Raw genomic sequence first — 15,220 nt, 5'->3', positions numbered from 1 at the left:
TTTCTTGTACCAGCTTATGTTCAATGGTCAGGGGCCTGCAAATTAACTGACAAAAGACAAGTTAACAGGAGAGCAGACAAACTTTATTCTTTTGTTTTGTTTTGTTTTTGAAACAGAATCTCCCTCTGTCCCCCAGGCTGGAGTGCAGTGGTGTGATCTTGGCTCATTGCAGCCTCTATCTCTTGGGCTCAAGCGATCCTCCCACCTCAGCCTTCTGAGTAGCTGGGACTAAGGTGTGCACCACCATGCCTGACTAATTTTTGTACTTTTTATAGAGACAGGGTTTCACCATGTTGCCTAAGCTGCTGCCTTGGCCTCCCAAAATGCAGAGATTACAGATGTGAGCCACCATGCCTAGCCAAAATTTATTCATGTAGTCAATGCTAAGTCAGTGAAAGAGACTTACACAAAGAATTGGCTCCCTAAACAGCTAGAGTTGAGTGTTTATATATCATCTTAGTAAGAAAGAGGGTTAAGACTTTAAGAAAGTGTATGGTGGGAGACTAATGAGAAACAAGTGTGAGGAACAGAAAGTTTTGATAAGGTTTTGTTTATGCAACATCTCCTCTAGGTGCAAGTGGTCTATCTCCTCTTTGGTCATTAACCTCCTGGAGAGGAAATAAATGGCAGATGTATTTTAGGAGGCATTGATTATGTCTGCAAAAGAAGTTTAGATAAGGTTTTTTTCTGCTGCTGCTGTTTTTCTGATGTTTTCAGCCTAAAATCATCTTCATCCACATCAGTGGGTCCAAGTGGATCTCACTAATGCACTCACATATTTTTTGGACAGCTATTGAATGGTAGGCACCATTCCATGTGCTGGAGAGATGGCAGAGAACAAAATGGAGAGAAATTCCTGCTATCACTGAGAGCTTACATGCTCTCATCTAAGTCTTAATCGGGCCCAACTCTGCTTAGCTTCCGAGATCAGAAGAGATTGGACGCATTCAGGGTGGTATGGCTGTAGACTCAGGTTACTTTCTAATGAGAGACGGACAATAAACACAAATAAGTAAAATACCATCTATAGTATGTTAGATGGTGATCAGGGTTAAGGAGAATAATAAACCAGGGAAGGGTTTAGGAAGTTACAGTGTAGCAGGGACGTGCAATTTTAGACAGGAAGGCCTGGGAAGCTCATTAAGAAGGTAAGATTTAGGCCGGGTGTGGTGGCTCATGCCTGTAATCCCAGCACTTTGGGAGGCCGAGGCAGTTGGATCGTTTGAGGTCAGGAGTTCGAGACCAACCTGGCTAAAATGGCGAAACCCCATCTCTACTGAAAATACAAAAATTAGCCGGGCATGGTGGCAAGCGCCTGTAATCCCAGCTACTCGGGAGGCTAAAGCAGGAGAATCGCTTGAACCTAGGCACTCCAGCCTGGGCGACAGAGTGAGACTCTAAATAAATAAATAAATAAATAAATAAATAAAAGAAGGTGAGATGTGGCCGGGCGCCGTGGCTCACACCTGTAATCCCAGCACTTTGGGAGACCAAGGCGGGTGGATCATGAGGTCAGGAGATTGAGACCATCCTGGCTAACAAGGTGAAAGCCCATCTCTACTAAAAATACAAAAAATTAGCCGGGTGTGGTGGCGGGCACCTGTAGTCCCAGCTACTCGGGAGGCTGAGGCAGGAGAATGGCGTGAACCTGGGAGGCGGAGCTTGCAGTGAGCTGAGATTGTGCCACTGCACTCCAGCCTGGGCGACAGAGCGTGACTCCTTCTCAAAAAAAAAGGTGAGATGTGAGTAAAGATCTAAGGGAGGAGAGATCCATCACACTAGATATTTGTACCTGCAGTGTTTTTGGCATTCTATTAATGTTATTAGTAGTTATTAATGTTTTGGTATTTACATATTAAGAAGGCCATACAGACTGAACATTAACAGAGCTGCCATTTGGGTCTTCGAGGTGATTACTCACCTAACGTGGTTAAGCCCCTGCCGAAAGTGCATGGCTTTTTCTAAGGTGGTTGTTTCCTTCGAGAGTGCAAGGACTCAGTGAGTCACCACTTCGTTGTTTGGCCTTGTCAATGTTGCCTTCCTACACTGATTCTCTTCCCGCTACCAGTTTAGATTGTTCTGGGCAGACAGCAATAAAGAGATGATTCTAGAAAAATTCTCATGATTGCCTCAGAATGAAATTCTTGTTTCCCTTAGCAACAACCTGATTTGCTAACCTATTACCATAGAAATAGAATGCAAAATATATAAGCAATGTAATGTTACCTTTTATTTTTTAAAACCCTCTCTTCTACTATTCCTGGACATTTATACATAGATGATTCTCTGTCCTTCTAGGCTGAACCAGTCTCTTGTTTCTTTTCAGCTTTCTTTCAAAACTGCCATTTCAATTTCTATCTTTATCTCGTAAGAATAGAAAGGGGAGATAGAAAAACAAAGCAGCAATTACCCACAGAGATGGTTTTACTTAAATAACACTGCTCTTTTTACAATTCCTTTTCATTTTACTATCACCATTTTGCTTAACAGGAGTCAGCTTCTATATCTAATCTTCTATATCTAATACATAATCTTTTAAATCTGTATCTAATACATAATCTTTTAAAAAAATAGTCTTCTGATGCCTTAGATTCCTAGGGGAAATGAAAACTTTAGCAGCCTCATCAAGGTTTATGTATTATTCACTCTTCTATATAAGCATACCTGTTGTAGAGCTGGACCTGGTGGTGTGCACCTGAGTCCCAGCTATTTGGGAGGATCACTCGAGCCCAGGACTTTGAGTCCAGCCTGGGTAACATAGCAAGACTCCATCTCTTTAAAAAAAAAAACTGCTGAGTATGATGGCTCCCACCTGTACTCCCAGTGGTTGGGAGGCCGAGGCAGGAGGATCAGTTGAGGCCAGGAGTTCAAGGCCAGCCTGGGCAACATAGCAAGACCCCATCTCTACAAAAAATAGAAAAAATTAGCTGGACATAGTGCTGTACACCTGAAGTCCCAGCTGTTGAGGAGGCTGAAGTGGGAGGATTGCTTGAACCTAGGAGTTCAAGGCTGCAATGAGCTATGATGGCACCACTGCACTCCGGCCTAGGCGACAGAGCAAAACACTCTTTAAAAAAAAAAAAAAGATTTAAATATATCTATTGGAAAAATGCTTTCACCCAAGAATAAACCAATAATGACTCTAAATGTTTTGTTTTGGGATCTAGTTCTTTTCTAAAAAAGTTCTCATCACATTTTTCTATAACTTGATTAATTAATTAAGCAAATAATTACTGAGCATCTACTACAAGCTACATGCTAAAACTGGGGATAGAGTAATTAAGGATGAAGTCCCAAGTCTCGAAGAGCTCAAGTGTCCAGACGAGGATGACAGAGGCAGCTGTAAGATCTTGAAGGGCATTGTCTTGGTCCATCCAGGCCACTATAACAAAATGCCTTAGACTGGGTAATTTATACCCAATAGAAATGCTTTGCTCACAGTTCCAGAGGCCGAGAAATCCAAGATCAAGGCACCAGCAGATTCAGTGTCTGGTGAGGGCCTACTTCCTCTAGATGGTACCTTCTGTGGGTGCTCACATGGCTGAAGGCTCAACCAGGCTCCTTCAAGCCTCTTTCATAAGGGGACTAATCCCATTTATGAGAGCTCTAGCCTCATGACCTAATCACCTTCTAAAGGGCCTAACTCTTAATACATTGTGATTCGGTTTCAACATACAGATTTTGAGGGCGCTGAAGAGGGGGGTACGCAAACATTCAGACCATAGCAGGCATTTATGCTGTGCTAAGGAGTTTGGATTTCATCCGGAAAGTAACAAGCTGCCAATAAAATAGATGCAGTGGCACTGACATGGAAAGTTCATGTGGCACTTTGGACTTTGGAAAGTTCACTGTCAATTTAGTGGAGAATAAATTGGGGAATGGAGCAACAAGAGAGGAGAAAAGCCTCTGAACTTTTTTTTGCAGAGAAGTGCTTTTCTTCTGTGCTACTTCTACAGAGATTCTGAGGCAACTCCGGTGAGAATAAGGAGGTAAAATGAATTTGTGAGATTTTAAGAAGAAAAATCTGAGAACAGTTGGCAATAAATTTGAAATACATAGTAAGAGAAGGAAAAAAACAAAATTCTAAGAGGACAGTGGCTACCAGATGTCTGCTAAAAAAAAGCAAATGGATGTTCAATGGATATTAACAATATACTGTAATATCTTTATAACACTGGTATTTGGAAACAACTAATAATCACCCTGTAAGCTCTTATTCTATGATAGGGTTTCCCTAATGCATAGGTAGTGGAAAGGATACAAAATCTGGAATCTCACAAGCTGGTTTCAAACCACAACTCTGATATATTTTCACTGGAAAAAAAAATTTCTTATCATTTGTAAATTGAAAGTAATCAGAAACCTATTACACATGCTTATGATGATAGTCAAGTGAGGTGGGTTATTGAAAGTTGTTTTTTTTTTTTTCCTTTAAGATTATAAAGCATTGTAGTGTAAAATGGTGGTGGTACTAGATGGAGTGTATAGGTTTCTAATCCTTTGAGAGGGCACATTGGGAAAGTTGAGCTTCTTTACCTGCTGCTGGCTAGGTCCCACTGGTGGAATTCCAGCATGGCAGGCACAGCATTGCAGAAGTCTAGACCACAGGAATTGGGTGTGGAGACTTGGGCTCCTTCAGGTGGCATTGTTTGGATTATGCTTCCTGCCTCCTCACAGGAGCCCAGTTTTAACTCTGAGTTATGGCATGTTGCTAAATGATCCCTGCTGCCTGTTCCTTCCCTCTGACCACCTATCACCTGGTCACTCTGATGATCTACCCTGGACCAAGACAGTCTCCAGCTTTACGTTAGGCAGCCAGAACAGGGCTATTCTCTAATGTGCCACTGGATACTTGGCAATGGGTAAGTAGTCATCTCCCTTCCAGAGCTTGGCCTCTGTCCTGAGCCAGAGAAGGATTCATGCTAAGGAGGCCAGTGCTCACTCCAGCCCTAGCATTGTATTAGGCATAATTTTCCCCAGAAGACACCACCTGACTGCCTTCTATAAGGGCCTGGAAACCTGTTGGAAACAAATAACCTGGAGCCGGTAGGGACATGCTCCACCCCAGCCCCATCCTCTCGAGTCATGCGTGTGTACCCAAGAGTTTGCAGAGTGATCTGATGAGCTACCTTTGTAGGTAATTTGCCCTTTTATGATCTTTTTGTCTTTCATATTTTGTAGTTTCCCTATGTCATATATCAGTGAGTTTGTTTTTATTTTTCCTATTTAGGGCTGAATTTCTGGAAGTTGTATTCAATTCTCTTTCAAGTCTGGCCTTTTTTAGAATATCTTATCCTCTCATTTTTAAATATTTTATATCTTTATGTTAAATGTACATATTTTATAACTATATTCTGTCATTTCTGACTTAATGAAGTCTTGAGGATTGAGATTTGTCATATATGTTTTCACTGATGTTGAATTGTTTCCTTACATAGTTTATATTTTTTGGATTGTGAGTTCAACTTTAGTGGTGCATTATCAGTAAGAATTCTGCATAGCAAACTTCAAGGGGTCTGCCATTAAAATGTTTTTGCTTTGTTTCTGCCAGGCACTCCAGGGATATCCCAGGCTCAAAAGCAATTATGAGTATTATAATAAGTGTTAATTTGAAGTTCAAACAGCACCAGGATCAGCTATGGTTGAAAGTATTTAGAGAAGACCTATTTTTGCTCCTCCAGAGCTCAGTCTTGAGACAAACCAGCCTTCTTTTTGTTTCACAGTGTAGTGGGCTGACTTTTCTAATCTACCCTTTCACCACTGGCCTGGTTTTGTGTGTTTCTGCTCTTTGCCTGGCGTAGGCACTAGACCATACTTCCTATCCCCTCCTGGGCATTAAGACCCAAGCCCCACATGAGAGGTCAGCAAACTATAGCCCCAGGATCAAATCCAGCTCACTGTTAATCTTGGTAAATAAAGCCTTATTGGAACATAAGCATGCCCATTTGTTTATATATCAGCTGGGCTCCTTTCACATCACAATGGCAGAATTGAGTAGTTGCTACAAAGACTAGATGGCCCTCAAAGCTAAAACATTCACTATCTGACCTTTTACCAAAAAAAAAAGCAGACAAACTCCCACCCTAGATTAATGAAACTGAAAATCTTGCCTTCATCCCCACCCTTTGGGCTGCAGGAGTTCTTGTGATTACCTGCTAGTATTCCTTTCCTCTTCATTTCTAGCTTCTGCAGTCACATTTACTCTTTAGTAAGCCCAGCTAGACATTTAAAAGTATGTCTGTTTTATTTTACCTATGTGTTTTTAGCAGGAAGGTTCTCAGGTATCTGGTCTACCATCTTGCCAAATCCAGAGCCTCTCTTCTACTGTCTTGGTAGCAACATGTTATTCTTTTTCTGTTTCCTTGACTTGACCATTAAACTTATTCATGTTAAATTTTTATTTTCTAATGGATTTTTTTAAGATCATGAAATTTTTCATCTACCTAACTCCATATCTATGGAATTTGATAAATAATGTTTTTCTTCTCATTTAAAAAATTATTGTGTAATTCCCATGGTCATTTCCTTTTTAACCCATTGGTTATTTTAAAGGAAAGTAAAATATACTTTTGGCTGTCTTATTTTTAGTATTCTGTGCTCAGAGATCATGGTCTTTATGATATCAGTTCTTTGGAATTTGTTGAAATTTTTCTTTGTTGTCTAATATGTGATCAGTTATAATATATTTTTCATGTATGCATGAAAGGAATCTGTATCTGGGTACAGAGCTCTCTCTGTAGATGTTGTATCAAACTTGTTCATTGTGCCATTAGATTCTCTATTTTAAAATCTGTGTGCCAGATATATTCCTTTCTAAAAGAGTTCTGTTAAAATCTATTGTGGTTGATATTTGTGTATTTTTCTTTGAAATTTTATCAACTCTGCTTTATATATTTCAAGGCTATGTTGTTAAAGAGCATAAAAACTCATGATCATTGCCCTCTTCATAGATTACTCATCAGTATTAACGTTAAGTTTGTTGACTTATACATGTTATAAATCATTTTTTTTTCTTTGAGATGGAGTCTTGCTCTGTTGCCCAGGCTGGAGTGCAGTGTCGCCATCTCAGCTCACTGCAACCTCCGTCTCCCAGGTTCAACCAATTCTCCTGCCTCAGCCTCTTGAGTAATTGGGATTACAGGCATGCACCACCACACCCAGCTAATTTTTGTATTTTCAGTAGAGACGGGGTTTTGCCATGTTGGCTAGGCTGGTCTCAAACTCCTGACCTCAGGTGATGCACCTGCCTCAGCCTTCCAAAGTGCTAGAATTACAGGCATGAGCCACCACACCTGGCCAGAAATAATTTTTTTTAATGGCCAACTCAGACCCTGCTGTGAGGTGAATCTAACTATGGACTGCCAGTTTTAAACTCCAGCAAAATGTAGACTATATGAAAAGCTTGTTCTAATGTTCTCTCCCAGGGGTCTATAGTTTTATGCTGGGTTTCTACAGGGACATGCCTTGATCATGTGATGGCCCTAAATCATTTAGTTCCAGTCCAACACAAAGGATGTGGCTTTGGGGTGATGCCTCCAGATCTGAGGAGGTCTCTACTGAATCCTTTCTGTAGGTCCGGTTTTCCATATTTGGCTGACATACTTGACAGTTTGGAGTTTAGAACTATAGATATTTCCTTTCTACATCAGAGATCAAAATTTTCCTCTATTTTTCACTTAAAAAAATGTTTTTGGGTCTTGGGGAAACGGTGGGGAGTGGTGAAGTAAAATAATCCTGACTTTATCATTGGCACCTGGTAAGATGTCAACATTTTCTTCTTACCCAAAGCCTTTCGGTGGTTTTATTCTCCTGGCAGTGTGAAATGCTTTAACAGCATCAAAAGCTGAATAACAAAAGGAAGATTTATTAGATGTGATAGACATTGATAGATGTTGATGCTAGTTATACACTGTTTCACTGATCTCCAGAATCAATGAAAAACAGAACTGAGTGGGTAAAAGAATCCACATGGCTTTTGGAGAAGCAATTCTATGAAGTTAACTATGTAATCCCCACTGTATTTGTAACAGTTGTGAAAACATAAACACAGTATCTGCTTTATGTTGGGAGCATTTATTTGTTCATCCTTGAAGCTGCTTCTTAGAACTTCAGCCTGTTAATGCCATCTGATAAGATAAGGAATAATGCTCTTGGAAAAAAATTTGATGTTTGAAATGTAGAATGAACTAATGTTTCGATCTTTTCTCCCCATTTTTCCTTTTGTAGTATGACTATGAATATGATGAAAATGGTGACAGAGTCGTTTTAGGAAAAGGCACTTACGGGATAGTCTACGCAGGTCGGGACTTGAGCAACCAAGTGAGAATTGCTATTAAGGAAATCCCAGAGAGAGACAGCAGGTACAGTAATTGTAGCTACTAAAAGCTGTTCTGTAGTACTTTGGGTTGTTGACAGTATTTTAGAAAATACTTGATGATATTCTAATGAATGAAACTGTGAAAACTTCACTGTGTGAATTAGCTCCTTCTGAGGTTTCGCTGCTGCATCATTCAGTGTTTGAAGTGCCAGACTGGTGGGGAAGAATGGGGCTTTCAAAGACTAGAAAAGAGAATGGCCCTGTGTGTGTTGGGCTCAGGTTGTCTTGGATAAAGTTGGATGTATTATGTGAATAGATGAGGAATAAGCACTATCAGAAATCGTTTAGGTTGGAACCAGTTCTAGGTTCCAGTCGGGCATGTGAGGAGCTTGGAAGTTGTCTTTCCATCTTAACAAGTAGAAAGCTGAACAGACTGAAATCGGTGGCTCTTCTTGGATTCGTCAGTGAAGTTGCAAGGGAGGCAGCTGCCCCTGAAATTGGAGAGACTGGAAAACTGAGAGACTCATAACTTACTGAGCAGAAATCCATGATCTGCTCACCTCTGTGGGAACCAGTGCTGGGGTAGGAAAACTGAACTGTAACTGACAAATCTCTAGAGGCCCACTGTGAAGTCTGAGTTAAAAACTCCAGCGGGACCCAGTCACTGGGGGCTGGGGGTGAGGGTCACACTTTCATGAGTTTTGGAGCTTTACCAGGTCCTCACAGAGACTTGAAATGAGAGAAATCCCATTGTGCTTCTGGCAGCAAGAAAGGAAAAGTCACTATTTCTTTTTTTTTTTTTTTTTTGAGACTGAGTCTTGCTCTGTCACCCAGGCTGGAGTTCAGTGGCACGATCTCGGCTCACTGCAAGCTCCACCTCCTGGATCCATGCCAGTCTCCTGCCTCGGCCTCCCGAGTAGCTGGGACTACAGGTGCCTGCCACCACGCCTGGCTAATTTTTTGTATTTTTAATAGAGACGGGGTTTCACCGTGTTAACCAGGACGGTCTCGATCTCCTGACCTCGTGATCCGCCCGCCTCGGCCTCCCAAGGTGCTGGGATTACAGGCGTGAGCCACCATGCCCGGCAAAGTCACCATTTTTAAATACACTGAGCATTCTGTTCTTAACAAGGTCTGTCCACAAGAGACTATTTTACCAGAGCCTAACCAAACTAGGGGAAGTGGAGTACCAAATTTAGCCCACCTCTAGCTGTCCTGTCTCACCTAAGGGGGCTAAAGCTAAGGAGCACTTGTAAAATTCACAGCCCAGGTGCACTGGCTCACTAAAAGACTGAGACCTAATCACAGACCTGTCGAACTCTTCCCCTCCCTGACTGCTTCCCACCACATCACTAAAGGCCTATTTACTGCAGCACTTTCACCTAGGATATCATGTCCACCTTTCTATAGAAAACTATAAGGCATACTGAAAGAAAAAAACACAGTTTAAGCAACATAGCAAGTGTCAGAACCTGAGCCAGATATGGCGGGGATATTAGAGTTATCAGATTGTGAATCGTATTCACATGCTTAGGGCTCTCATGGAAAAGTAGAGATTGTGCAGGAGCAGATGGTAATGTAAGCTCAGAGATGGAAATCCTAGGAATAATTTTTTAAAATGCTGGAGATCAAAAACAGTAATAGAAGTGAAGAATGGCTTTGATGGCTTATTAGTAGACTGGACACAGTTAAAGAATCTCTGAGTTTGGGAATATATCAGTAGAAACTTTCAAAATTAAAAAAGCAAAGAGAAAAAAGACTGAAAAAAAACTGGGACAATATCCAAGAACTGTGTGACAACTACAAAATGTATAATATATACATTTTTGCCATCAAAAGTAATTAATGGCAAAAACCGCAATTACTTTTGCACCAACTTATGCTTGAAGAAATGAGTTGAATCTCACATAGTGAGGCCTTGTGAAAGGTGGAATCTTTTTTAGGAACAAAAATGTTCAGGAAACTGAAGCGCTCTGGTGATAGGATTATCTGTTGCTCACTGCTCTTGTGCTCTGCCTTATGGTTTATTTCTCTAACTAATAATTCTGTCTTCTCTCAACCTCATGATTTCTGCTGCCTTAGGGCTTCCCTTACATCTCTCTATAAGGCAGTGCTCCTGTAATTAGTGCAACGCAGTTGTAGTGTATGATACACAGTTGTGTGTGTTGTGTATTCAAAGTCTGAAAGAGAGAGGATTGGATTATTTAATAGATGGTTATTATTATCCATATTTGGCCAGGCTTTAATGCTGGGCTACATCATGGGCTGACTCTGGCTGCCCTTGAGTCCACGTTCTGTGGCCGTGGTCATAGGCCACATGACCAGCCTTCCTTAGGAAGGACCCACCCCTGAGCTCCCCAGGTTACCTGTCTACCCCACATCTCCAGTTATAGATCTCAAAGGCATCTCAAGGTTAACAGGACCAAAACTGAACCTGGATTTTTTTCCTTTTTTAACTTTTATTTTAGAACCAGGGGGTACATGCGCAGGTTTGTTACAAAAGAATATTGTGTGTTGCTTAGGTTTGGAGTACAAAGGAATCCATCAAATATACCTAGGTAGTGAGTATATAACCCAATAGCAAACCCAGATTTTATTTTTATTTCCTTATTTCTTTAAGTCAGAGACTCACTCTGTCATTCAGGCTGGAGTGCAGTGGCCCCATCTCAGCTCATTGCAACCTCCACCTCCCGAGTTCAAGGAATGCTCATGCTTCAGCCTCCTGAGTAGCTGGGATTACAGGCCTGCGTCATCATGCCCGCCTAATTTTTGTGTTTTTAGTAGAGGCAGAGTTTCACCATGTTGGCCAGGCTGGTCTCGAGCTCCTGCCCTCAAGTGATCTGCCCACCTCAGCCTCCCAAAGTGCTGGGATTATAGGCGTGAGCCACCACGCCAGGCCGTGAACCCAATTTTTATTCCCAAATATACTCTCCCTAAAGTACTCCTTGTGTCATCAGTTACTGTCTCCCCATGTATCCAGCTGCTCAGGCTAACCTCCAGGATTCATTTGATTCCTCTCTTTCTCTTGCACTCCACATCTACTCCATCAGTAAGTTGTACTGTTTGTTGTATCAGCCTCTGCAATATATTCTGAATCTCTCTACTCTTTCTGATCACCACAGCTGCACCTCTAATCTAAGCCTTCAGGCCTGTCGCTGGGACTCCCTTCTAGTCTCTGCAATCACCTCCTAATTGGTCTCTGCTTTCACTCTTTCCTCCACTCCTAGTCCATCCTTCTTTGAGGAGTCACAGAGGTCTTTCTGAAGTTAAAATCAAATCATGTAGTGAAAATGATGTGTCAGTGAAGGTCCATCAGTTGTAACAAATGGACTACTCTGGTGGGGAATGTTGATAATGGGGGAGGTTGTGCATGTGTGGGAACCAGGAGTGTGTGGGAAATCTCTGTACCTCCCTCTCAATTTTTCTGTGAACTTACGAACTGCTCTAAATAATAACATCTATTTTTAAAAATCACATCACGTCACTACTGCCTAAAACCCTTCAGTGGATTCTTATTGCAACCAGCATGAAACCCAGAACCCTCACTTTGAATCACAAGGCCATAGGTGATCTGCTTCCTCTGTGGCCTCACTTCCACTCCAGCCACACTGGTGTCTCTCTATCGGGCATACCAAGATCAACCCAGACCTTGGCAGGATTGCCTCATTTTCATCACTTAAGCTTTAATTCAAATGTCAAGCCCTCAGAGAGGTCTTCTCTGACTGTCCCAAACTGAAAAAGACACCCCCTCCCATGCAAGCACTGTGTCCGGTCCCAGCTCTTTATCCTTAGTGCATGACTTTCACACTGCCTCCAGGTTCCATATGTCAGTCCAGAAGGAAAAGGAAAACAGAGCTTCCCAGAACTGCCCAGTATACTTTCTCCTCTGTTGCACTCACCCAAAATGCCTACCCCTACCTACAAGGAACTAGGAACTCTGGCTTTTTAGCCAGCCATTTGTTTCTCCAAACAAAATCATAGAAAGAGGGAAGAATAGATACTAGGTAAGCAAACAGCTGTTGCTGCCTGCAGCATGTGTAGTTTCATTCAATTTCATATTTGTTTGGTGTCGTTCCAAAGTTTCCTCTTAGTTAATTCATGAGACATGATTATGGATTCTTATGAAACAGTAATAGAAATTACTCATTAAATACCTAGGTAATATATATAAAGTTGTCATCTTAAAATTTTTCTTTCAGTCCTATGCGTTCTTAAGGAGCATATGTATAGGTAGTGTAGACTTTGAAACAATATGAAATTTAACGAGGTCATCACTATCAAATTGCTGCAGCCAAATTCACTAACCTTTAGCCACAGCTCCTCTCTTCTCTCCTCCTGATGGATTTAGGTGAACACTTGGAAGAAACTCACTTTTAAAATCACCCTGTAGTTTAAGTTTATTCAAATGCTACTATACACACACAAAGCACACCAACACCAACAAGATGTTTCAGCTCCTGTTCTGTAACAATGCAGTTGGTATATGTGATTTGCACATGACAAGCCCTTAGCTTGAACAGCTGGTGCAGGGCATCTTCTTATTGACAATATAAAGAGATCACAGACAACTCTATTATTGTGAAGATACAGCAAACAAAGTTGTTTCTATCCATGTAACCTGGAGGGGTGTGGACGTTTTGTTGAAAAAGATAGCAGTTACAGTTACAAAGCATAATTACAAAAGTAGTGTGATGTGAATAATGCATGATACAACCTGGGTGTACACTAAACTACCATCTGTAAAGAAGGATCAGAGCAATGGAAACAATTTCTCCTCTGTTTCCTTCATGTTCTAAAACCACTTTGTTAGAGAATCAAAGTGGTTGTAAGAGAGAAGAGGTAGATTTAGTATGCTCTCATCATCCACCCCCAACTAGTTGTTAATCTCAGGTTGGCTTTCTCTTCTGATATTCTACATATCCTGAACTGGTTATTTTTATTTTATTTTATTTTTGAGATGGAGTTTCATTCTGTCACCCAGGCTGGAGTGCAGTGGCGCGATCTCGGCTCACTGCAACCTCCGCCTCCTGGGTTCAAGTGATTCTCCTGCCTCAGCCTCCCAAGTAGCTGGGATTACAGGCACCTGCCACTACGCCCAGCTAATTTTTATATTTTTAGTAGAGATGGGGTTTCACCATGTGGCCAGGCTGGTCTTGAACTCCTGACCTCAAGTGATCTGCCCACCTTGGCCTCCCAAAGTGCTGGGATTACAGGAGTGAACCACTGCACCGGCTGTGGACTGGTTATTTCTATGTCATTTTTCACCCAGCTGTATATGAGAGACAACAGGGGAGCTTTTAAAAATACTGATGCTCAAGCTCTGCTTCCAAAAATCCTGGAGTGGTCCTGGACAATTAGAAGCCCTCTAGGAGATGTAAATATCCAGTCAAGGTTGGCAACCACTGGTCTAGATGGTTAGCAGTAGGGATTTGACTCAGAGGGGATGTCTGGAGATACCTGTGGATTAATAGTTTTGTCAAAACCAAAATATGTAAGTATCTCTGATTATCTAGGCCATTTCTTCTTTCCCTTGTTACAGGTAATTGAGAAGAAATATGATTTTCTTATAATTCTCATAGATAAGAATAATTTGTTGATGTGAACAAATTATAATTCCATCCTTGTTTAATGCTTGGCACTTACACTTAGTGAAAATGCTGGGTGTTTGTAATATTTTTTATATTGGAGAAGAGTACTTGTCCTTAGCTAGGTTGGATTCTGACTATTATTGCAAATTTTGAGCTATCTCCTTAGTTTAAGTAATGAGGTAAGGATATTGCTTCTCCAGGGTCTTAAGTTTAAGCATTGATGTTTTCATTTTCAGTAGAGAATCAGGAGGTGGGAGTCTTTTGATTAATAATTAACTGAGGGCCCGGTATGGTGGTGCATGCCTGTAATCTCAGCACTTTGGGAGGCTGAGGCTGGCGGATCACTTGAGCTCAGGAGTTTGAGACTAGCCTGGACAACATGGTAAAACAAAAAATACAAAAATTAGCTGGGCATGGTGGTGCATGCCTGTAGTCACAGCTACTCGGGAGGCTGAAATGGGAGCATTGCTTGAGCCTGGGAGGCTGAGGGTGCAGTGAGCTGTAATCGTGCCACTGCATTCCAGCCTGGGTGACAGAGAGAGACCCTGTCTCAAATCATCATCATCACCATCATCATCATCATCGAGTTACTTGATTGTTTCAGATTTTTCTTTATCTCTTAACTCTGTAGAATACAGAGGCACAGTATTTGCCACTAATCCATATCAAGAACAGTTATAAGCCAGGTTTGTTGGCTCACAGCTGTAATCCCAGCCCTTTGGGAGGCTGAGGTGGGGAGAGGTGATCTGTGGTCAGGAGTTCGAGACTAGCCTGGCCAACATGGTGAAACTCCATCTCTACTAAAAATGCAAAAATTAGCCAGGCATGGTGGCAGGCGCCTGTAATCCCAGCTACTTGGGAGGCTGAGGCAGGAGAATCACTTGAACTCGGGAGGCAGAGGTTTCAGTGAGCTGAGATCACGCCATTGCACCCCAGCCTGGGCGACAAGAGTGAAACTCCATCTCAAAAAAAAAAAAAAAAAAAAAAAAGAGGAGCAGGTATGAACCAACATCAAAGTGTTTTAACCCTCATGGAAGAAGCAACTTGTAAATACCCTTATAGTTGAGAGTCATTACCTAAGTATCTTATTGGTAACACTGTATATTGATATTTCTGGTGTTATCTCACTCAAGCAATTATCAAAATGTTGTTGCTATTTCTAACTGGTATACTATTAAAGTGCTCATTTTAATACGTGCCCTTCATAGTTCCTAAAGCAATTTTAAAGAAAAAAAGAATAATCGATCTAAAATACAAGTCTTTTGTTATTGTTATTGCTGTTGGCTGCTTTCTGGAAATATTACACAGATAATAA

General features: G+C 41.4%; 1 protein-coding gene across 6 annotated transcripts in view; it reads left to right on the top strand.

Moving 5' to 3' along the window:
* The window catches only part of MAP3K5 (mitogen-activated protein kinase kinase kinase 5), a 266,344-nt gene that overhangs the window by 192,146 nt on the left and 58,978 nt on the right, over positions 1–15,220 (top strand). For all 6 annotated transcript variants that reach the window (XM_055114152.2, XM_034962926.3, XM_063605010.1 and 3 more), the window contains one exon: positions 8,227–8,360. In XM_055114152.2, coding sequence (XP_054970127.1) covers positions 8,227–8,360 — 134 coding nt within the window. The remainder of the gene's footprint in view (positions 1–8,226; positions 8,361–15,220) is intronic.

This window comes from Pan paniscus, chromosome 5 (genome assembly GCF_029289425.2).
Source record: "Pan paniscus chromosome 5, NHGRI_mPanPan1-v2.0_pri, whole genome shotgun sequence".
NCBI lineage: Eukaryota > Metazoa > Chordata > Mammalia > Primates > Hominidae > Pan > Pan paniscus.
Note: the sequence above shows the minus strand (reverse complement) of the source record. Positions and strands in the feature narration are given on the sequence as shown.